The sequence below is a fragment of the Rhagoletis zephyria genome, unplaced genomic scaffold, assembly GCF_001687245.7.
Source record: "Rhagoletis zephyria isolate East Lansing unplaced genomic scaffold, Rhagoletis_zephyria_1.1 Rzeph_scaffold_05082, whole genome shotgun sequence".
NCBI classification, from domain to species: domain Eukaryota; kingdom Metazoa; phylum Arthropoda; class Insecta; order Diptera; family Tephritidae; genus Rhagoletis; species Rhagoletis zephyria.
This window is the reverse complement of record NW_016162165.1, coordinates 33,718-43,378: the sequence shown is the minus strand read 5'-3', so window position 1 is coordinate 43,378 and position 9,661 is coordinate 33,718. Positions and strand designations below refer to the sequence as shown.

Below are 9,661 nucleotides of genomic sequence, written 5' to 3'. Positions count from 1 at the left end.
AGTAACACACTTTTCTGATCCTTGCGCATTTTCATTTGACCACTCATTGCTTTCTTATTTATTCATTTCTTCTTTGGTAGCTTCATTTTTTCGTAAAGGAACAGGCTTTCATACAACATAAAAAATGGACAAAAAAATCGTTATTTTCTTTCACCTGCTAAAATTTTAATTTTTTTAATTTTCCCATCAAAAAAACAAAAAATCTGGAATGATTAAATAATTTCTCAGAAACTATTGGCCTATCGAAAAATGATGCATAAACGGGTTATGGAGAATTTTATTAGTTTCCATTTGCCGTATTTTATATTCAAATTGTTAAATTTGTAAATCGTAAAATATACGTAAACTGCAAATGTCCCGAAAACTGGTCCATAGTTAACTTAATTTTCGGAATCACCGAGCAATTCTATATACGGTTAGATTTAGTGACATCCGGTGAACAAAAAAAAAACCAAATACTTCTGATCCAATCTAATTTTTAACCAGGTTACCAAATAACCAGGAACCGGAATAGCGTTTAGACATGAGTACAAGCAACTATAAATGGATTGTATAATATGTACATACATAAACGTAATGTTCAGCAAATATCAATTAATACTATAGGGCCGTTCGCTTTAGCCCCAAATATATATGTACGTATGTACGTATATCGCTGCTTACCACTGTCAATCACACCTACCTAATACTATAGACCTAAACAATAATGAAAATTAATTTAGCTAAAATGAAAATTAACTGTTCCATTAGAGATCTGTCAAAAATCTCCATTTCGCATACATTTTACATACATACATATATTTTCATTACTCTTTTTGTATGATCTTTAAACTTTTATGTTTTCTTTAATCATTGCGTTATTTATTTCTTGTTTTGTTTTGTTGTATTTTGTTTTGTAAAGTAATCCACATAAGAATATTTATTATGTTTGATGTTATTGTGTTTATTGTTGTTGTTGTCATTGAATATTCCTTAAATATGTCTCGAATAAAGCATTGCCCAGTATTTGCTGGCATTACGTTCCACCACTACATAATGCAAACACACATAAATATATACATACTACAGATGAATGAGTGATCTCCCAGTGGGAAAAGGTAATATCTATTGTTCAATTCAGAATTTATGACACCAAAAGAGTCCGAAATGAGCCAGTCTGGCTGACTGCTTTCAAAATCATATTTCTAACAAAAGGAAGACTCATTTTAGACTCATAAATTTTGAGCACTCAAAAATTTTGTAAAGGGCTAAAATTAAAACAAATACATACATCATCTTCTCACTCTGTCAGAAGAATTAACCCACACTGACGAATTTTGTATTTTTTTTTTTGACTTCTCAGAGTACATACCAAACTCGGTAAAGCTCTACCCATAATTGCAGCGGACGACGGTAAAGCATCTGGTCATTTGTTTCATAAAACATGAATTTATGTGAAAATATATTTGGAATATTTCAATGCATTTAAGTCATGACAGCGGCCGCCGAGCTGCGCACCTCCATTTGGTAGTACCAAGGTTCGATACCTGGTCTGAGCATATTCATATGTATATGAGTTTCTTTTATTTGTTTCGAAGATAAGAGTTATAACCCAACATTTATTTTTTTACGTTGCTTGATAACAGTTGTTGCCCAATGTTTATTTTCTACGTTGCTTGATAACAGTTATTGTCCGATGTTTATTTTTACGTTGTCTGATAAGAGTTATTTTACATTCTCACTTTTATTTCCATCATCTTTATCTTATTCCCCATTCCCAAATAAACCGGAAAATAACTGTTATCTAATTAGTAACGTAAAAAATAAACGTTGGAAAATAACTTGTATCCATAACAGTTATCGGGCAACGTAAGAAATAAGCGTTGGGTTATAAGCCTTATCGACGTAATAAAAAATAATTTTGTCATCTAATAACTGTTATGAAACAACGTTTTTGCGATAAAGCTTATAACCTCCTTTAAGTTTTTTTTTTTTTATAGTTTTGTCCATAGCTACTGGGCAACACGACTCTCAAATTCCTCAAAACCCACAGTTTGAGAAACGCTGGACAAATCTAAAAAATAAGTCATTAGTTATTAAAAAAGATAATAACCTAAAATGGTGCTTGATTTTTTATGATAAATGAACATATATTATATTTAACGTATTCTACATTAAACATAACCTCAAACATGATGGGCACATGTGTATACATACAATACATACTTGTATTTGTGGACGCACATTCATAAATATGTATCTAAATTTCAGCTTTTATGGTTGATTGTGTCTTCCTTTGAATACTAGTTAGATATATAATAACTAAAATTGTCTTTGCCTTCTTCACTCTTAAATAAATTTTAGCTGATGTGTATCTTAGCTTTTGCAATTAAAAATACAAACAAATTAAAAAGTATTGTTGCTTAAATTGTCTAATAGAAAAGAATTTCGTCGCTACCACCGAAATTTTACGGCTGAGAATAGAGTACATAACCCTTACTGTAAAGAGATGATTGTTTATGAAAACATATCCTTAAAAGGAAAAAAAATTTAGAACTTATTGATAAATACATCTGCATAGTTTTCTTTCTTTTCCATATTTGAGTATGTATACAAAAAGAGGCGAATACATACATATTTGTCTAGAGCCCATATTTGCTGCTGCTATACTTTAACTATGTTGATAATGTTCCTATATTTTTTAAAGATACAATCACTCGCAGGTTAGCATTAACTAATTCAACAATAGTTTACAAATTAATTTTTTTTTAACAGTTTACTTGATGCTATGATAGTCGCAAAGATCATTTTTCTTAGTATTGTAGATAGTAATTATTTTAGTACATATATATGTATGTGCTATGTATGTATGAAGTTTAAATAGGTCTTCTTTGTATTGTATTCTGTTCGTTTTGTACATTTGAAAGATTTGTCTTTGTTGTTGCTCTTGTTGTTAGAGGTGAAATTCATATAAACAAATGTGTGATCTATCTCAAGATTTAGATACATACTTTAAGATTAACTGCTACATACTATGTATGTATGTGTGATTTCCTTAAGATATGATTATGGATTTATTTAAGTAGTTTTGTAATGTTTCCTTCAATGTTTCTAGGATATATAGTGAGTGGGTCTGACAACGCCACATGTGACAATGTTTCCTTTACATAGTTGGCGCTTTTTTAAAACCAGCTTCATTTATATCTCCGCATACTTATGTATGTACATATGTATGTACGTCTTATTGCTTTGCAATCTATGGTACTCTCATATCGCTATTTAGCGAGGATGGCGCATCATCGGGACTGGGCGAATCGTCACCATGTGGTCGTATACGTACCACCGCGCGTCTAGTATCCTCATCACGTTGTGGCATGTATAGTCCAGAGGGTCCGGAGTAGCAAGTTGTATTATTGCTGGACAAACGTAATTTTTCCGTTTCGCCATTTGTGCTCTCGGTGAAGAGTTGACCAAGATTTAATTGCGGTATATCATAGAAGATTGTCAGCACAAACATCATTGCAATGAGACCTATGTAAGTGAGTAGATAAGTAGTTATGTGTATATAAATAAAGCCTTGTTACTCAAGTTCCCAATTTCTAACTCACCGCAAATTAAGTAAATGCTTATGAATATTTTATACATCGAACGATTGCCAATAGTAACACCCTCACCGGGTATATAATCGCCCAAACCAATAGTTGTTAGCGAAATGAAACAATAGTAGAATGAGTCCAAAGCACCCCAGGCTGGTTCGATGTAAGCGAAGATAGCCGTTGGTATGGCGAAGAATAGGATAATCACAATGATGGCTGAAATAATAGCGGATACAAAGAGGATGTAAATACATACATTCATAGAAGTTACAAAGCTATTACTTATTTAAAATATGGCATCATCCCCGCTCGCACACTTACCCACAACACTTAGATGCAGCAGCCGTATATTGAAGGGCTGATAGAGATGACCCAATTTGGAATTCAGAATGCCCAACAACCAACTGGCCGGTACTAATAGACGCTCCACCATAGCACTCAATAGCACCAACGTGAGTGGAATGCCGATGGCTGCATAAATTATGCAAAATATTTTCCCTGTTTGGCTAAGTGGCGTTACATGGCCATATCCTGTGTAGAGGTGAAAATATTTCATATGCAAAAATCAGAAGGCAGAAGTTTTAATATTCTTACGTACAAACATAAGTAAATATGTATGTATACATAAATGTGTATGCCTATGTGTGGATGTCTGTATGTATGTGTGTTTACATGCCGTTGTGCGGGGTGATTAACAAAATGCAATAAACGTGGACATCAACAATGATAATGTAATCTGCACAAGCGTGGCTGACCACAATTTTGCAAATACATAAAAATACATACATATGCATGAATGTATGTATGTAGGTATGTTGATATGTAAAAGTATGTTTCTAGGTTGAATGGCACTCACCGATTGTTGTTATCACCGTGCTGGAGAAGAAGAATGCTTGACCAAAGCTCCAGTTCATTTCATTTGTGGCATTGCGCAACGGTGATATGCCGCGATCGTTAGCCGTAATCACAGCTTTGAGAAACTCTTCGAGATCTTCGTCTATATACATACATGGATGGAAGAAATAAAAGAAATTACGTATAATTTAAAAACAAACCATACAAATAATTAATGAGATTAATTAAATTTATATGCACAGGACCGGATTAACACGTGTGGGGCTCGCGGACGGAAGGAAATGTGGCCCACTTTTAGCGATAACGTGTAGATTAAATATAATGCGTGCCCTTTAATTATCAACAAACGCCAACTGTGACCCCATTGGCCCATGCACTGGCTCTACAATTATCTAATTTTACAAGCTTTTATTTATTTTGCTCATCCGGCAGAACAACGAAAACGGCTATAATTTTATGTAGTTATATACATAGATAATTAGATACCATTCGGAAAAAAATTCGCTTGCAGTAATTTCTACGCGGTAAGTGCTCCTTTATTATTTGATTTCATAGCGATTCGGATAACTTCCTCATTGAAATAGTAAAGAAATTCGAAAAGTACTTTTTTCGGTTAAGCGCACAAGTTTTTCGTGCAAAGATGGATGGACAGCTAAGCAAAATATACTGTGTTTGCATCCTTCGAAATAAAAAATCGATGCAAATATGAATACAAATATCTATAAAAATATGGATAAATATATTGATTGAATAATCTATAAATTTATCGATATCAAAATCGATAAATACAAGGAAAATTCCGAAATAGGTCCGAAAATCAGGAAATAGTTCCTGGAATATAGAAGTAGTCTCGAAAATCCCGACATAGTTCCGAGAAATACAAAATATTCTCGAGAATCGCAAAATAGTCTTGAAAATCATGATTTAGTACCGAGAATCTCTAAAATCCAGAAATAGTTCCCAAATTGGGTGTGATGAGTTTAGGTGAGAACGGGTGTGATGTGTTCAGTTGTGGTAAGTTAAGGTTTGGTGAATTTAGGTATGGTAGGATAAGGTGTGGTACGTTTAAGTGAGGTGTGGTGAGTTTCTGTGTGATGAGTTGATTTGAGGTGATGTGAAGTGAGTTGTGGTAAGCTAAGTTGAGGTGAGTGTAAGGTAAGGTGTTAAGTTTTTAAATGTCTCCTAAATCATAAAGTATTTGGTTTGAAGGTACCAGATTATTTCGCGCCTATCTAAAAGCTCCTAAATACCTAAGTATTTTTAGCTAAGTATTTAGCAAACTTCTAAATAACTAAGCATTTTTATCTTGAGTATTTAGCAACTCCTAAATACCTAATTTTTTTGCTTGAATGTTTAGACATCTCTAAATACTAAGTATTTGAGTATTTATTACATAAACTGGTACTTTAAATATGAAAGTATTTAGGTATGCTCATTTCTGAAAAATATAGACCTAGCCTTTGCACGGGCCATTCATATCCCTGTACTTTTTTGACAGATTGTACGTATTATAAAAAATCGCTTGCGGATTTAATTGGTAAACTCATCACTTGTAGAACCAATAATGAAAGAACCGGAAACACTCGTTTGCTACTTAAGCCAGAAAGTGGCTTAAGCTAAATAAACAATGGAAAACGTCATCCTGGCAACGCTGATTTGACCGACTAATTTATCTAGATACGAAATTTAGCGGAAGGACTTGCGGAGATTAGTAAAAGGCCTCACTTTGCATTGCTTTTTTGTTATTTTTTTTTTTATACATTGGCGAACTCCTCTGTAACGAATTTCCCTTGTACGCAAAACGGCTCTTTCTTAAAAAATTGGTCCTCTAAACAACCATCATCAACGACCATCATAGTACAGTGGTTAAAGTTGCGCACTGCCACACAAAACAAAAAAAAATCATGACCGGCTTTAACGACTTCATAATAGAGGAAATACGGTACATAATTGTTCAGAAATCTTGTTTTTATACCCGAGCGCACTTGTGCACAAGGGTATTATAACTTTGTTCACATAACGGTTGTTTGTAACAGGCAAAACGAATCGAGATAGATATAGAAAAATATATACATAAATGATCAGAATGAAAAGAGAAATCGATTAAGCGGTGACTGTCTGTCCGTCCGTCCGTCCGTCCGTCTGTGCACACGATAACTCGAGTAAAAATTGAGATATCTTAACGAAACTTGGTATGTGCACTTCTTTCGGGCGTAGGACGGACGGTATTGAAAATGGGCAAAATCGGACAATAACCACGCCTACCTCCCATATAACGGTAATTTTCAGAAATACAAAAACTGCGATATTTTAGTAACTGCTGAAGATTATTCACTCAAAATTGATATTTACAATAAGTTTTAGACGAAAAATAAGAATATTATAAATTTTTGGAAACTAGGCGTAGCCACGCCCACTTATGGTTACATGTGTATATCTTGGTAATCGCTGCGCCGATGTTTTCCAAACTGGGCACAGTTGTTAACCTTGGTGTAACATACGAAATGGCCGAAAATTTTTAAAATNAATCGGACAAAAACCACGCCCACATCCCATATAACGGTAATTTAGAGAAATGCGAAATCTTCGATAAATCAGTAATTATTGAAGCTAATTTATTCAAAATTGATGCTAGCAACAATTCTTTACCAAGAAATACGTTTAGGATAAAATTTTGAAAAATGGGCGTGGCACCGCCTACTTATGATCACAATTATGTATCTCGGTAACCGTTTGTACCAAACTCGGTAATTTTATTGTGCTTGCCACATAGAAGCAAAACGTTGAAAATCATTGAAATTGAACTAAAATTACAGCCGCTTTTCATATAACAGTAAATTTCAGAAATGCTTGAAAATTCAATATTTCGAAATTTAAGGACGTTAATTTACTCACCCCGGTTTACCATGTAGCGGTAGCTTTTCGAAAGGTGAAAAACATATATTTAATACTTGCGCCGGGTATTTAATGTTCGGCTCCGCCCGAACTTAGACTTTCTTACTTGTTTTTTTTTACACATGTACATAAGTGTTAAATTACAAATTGGGATAACACAGCAAATTTGCTTGACTTCATGCTAAACAAATATTTACAAATATGCATATGTATGTACATTAGAGTGCATCCTTCCCCATACGAAAAAAAAATCGGCACTGTTTTTCCATCGGCATTGTAAAACTTATTTCGCCAAAATATTTCGAAAAAATATTAAGATTTACGTAAGGTGGGCCCTTTTAAAATACCCCCCTAACAAGCGAGTATTTTACAAATAAAATTAGTTTTCAAAAATACGACTATTTTCCCAGAAAACGTCACCTCAAATGATAGAAGAGAGAAGGACTGCAAAAATTGTAGCAACGCCATGAAAATAATAAGATTTTTGACTTAATATGTTTGTATAATTCCGGTGAAAAAAACCGCAATTTTTTTTGGTGATACACCCTAATGTGCAGACGAAAATATGTTCCCTAAACATTTGCGTATGTGCGCAGAACATATGTATGCATGAATTTAAGAATGTTCATGTACTACCCTGCAAAAAATGGGACCAATCCGGGATGACTCCGGGAGCAATCGCAAAGGAGCATGCGACTAATGCCACTTTTGATCTCTTTATATGGAATGAACTGTTCGCTTTTGTTCGAGAATGTCCTATGAAGAGACTAATTGTTCACCTTAGAGAGAGAGATTCGAACCGGGGCGCTCAGTTTTGTTAGGCGAATACTCTCTCTGCGTGCCAACGCCGCACATGAAATTTCATTTACTAAGTGCGTACATATCATTAAATCGTTAATATTACCCTTTAGAGATGAGTTGGGGACTAATTGATCTCCAATTATACCCATAAGGGATGAGTCGAGACTAATTGATCTCCATTAGTACCCGTACGAGACTAGTTGCGACTAATTAATGCCCAATTGTACCCGATTGAGAGTAATCTCGGAATACTCTCTTTAGAGATTAGTCGCACAATTTTTTGCATGGACTAATTGCATCTCCTAAAATATGCATGTGTGTGAGTGTTTAGTAGTGGGCCGCTCCAAAATTGGAAGATTGACACAAAGACAAATACTTTTATATAATAAAACTTTACCCGATATTTGAGGATACTTTTGCAGGAAGTTGGCGCGCAGCAAACGCACAGCAGTACGCAATTCCCCTTCGACCGGTGTTTCCACAATTTGAAAGCAAACACTGCCAATTGCTAAGTAAACGCAATAAAATAATGTAAAGCAAAGTAAACGAATATTTTGCTTGCGCCCACATTCCCACTTTTTGGCGGCGGCAACGCTACTTTGCTTCTTGGTGACATGATGGTATCCAAGGTTGAAGCTGGAGCAACTTTGCCCAGCGCCTCCGCCACAGTCTTGTGCGGTGCAAGTGCCATGTGAACGCACCAGCACAATTGAACCAAGGCTAATACCATTATTGAGACTCTGCGTTGATTGATTGCGGAGGGCGCAACGTGGCGACGGCGACGACGACGACGACGGCGACGACGATTGGTGTTGGGTCAGGCTGCTTGCAGGTGCTGGATGGTGTTTGGTGTTAGATGTCACCGTTGGCGTAAGATTTAATGCCGTGTCGGAAATTGAGAAAATGCGATGCTTTGGTTGATTTCGTTGACCAAATGCTGGAACGGCTGCCGCTTGTGTTCGACTCTCAACGCACGCTAAGCGGGGTAGACTTTCCTCTGATGATTGATTGCACTTATCCAGATCCTCGTAGCCATTGCGTCGAAAACGAAAAGCTTTCGAAGGCATCATTACATTGACACTTGTGGTAGTAATGAATAGTGAGGAGTAGCGGCACGTGACATGCCAATATGAACAGTGCTTAAGTGTCTTGACACGTTATTAACCTTTTTTTTCTGACTAACTAAATATTCTCGCAAAAGGGTTGAAGTGTGCATTTGGTGTAAGTAAATGTGTAGATGGTTAAATGCTTGTGTACTCTATGACAACATAAATGATTACAGGGCACGATTTAGATTGATGTTATGCATAATCACAACGCGAAATTTGACGCCAACGTGGATTTACTTTTTTCACACGCACGTACACTTTTTTTAGGAAAATTTTTTAGAGTTCCACTAATAGTGAAAGCAAAGGCAATTCTTTATTTAGATGCTGTTCATTTGCTACTACATTTCTGAATTTAATTTTTAAATGAAAGTCTAACTTGCGGTTTATTAATCTCACTCGTCGGTAGCTCGCTCATCAACTGAATTC

At 35.3% G+C, this 9,661-nt stretch overlaps 1 protein-coding gene across 1 annotated transcript; it reads right to left on the bottom strand.

The window, feature by feature from the left end:
* Positions 1-2,098: 2,098 nt before the first annotated feature.
* Positions 2,099-9,436, bottom strand: LOC108371577 (potassium channel subfamily K member 1-like). Its single transcript, XM_017627163.1, has 5 exons — positions 8,524-9,436; positions 4,432-4,572; positions 3,897-4,106; positions 3,588-3,791; positions 2,099-3,510 (listed from the first exon to the last, which is right to left on the bottom strand). Exons 1-5 carry the CDS (start codon positions 9,194-9,196, stop codon positions 3,236-3,238), a joined length of 1,503 nt encoding a protein of 500 aa, XP_017482652.1. The 5' UTR covers positions 9,197-9,436; the 3' UTR covers positions 2,099-3,235.
* Between the last annotated feature and the right edge of the window lie 225 nt (positions 9,437-9,661).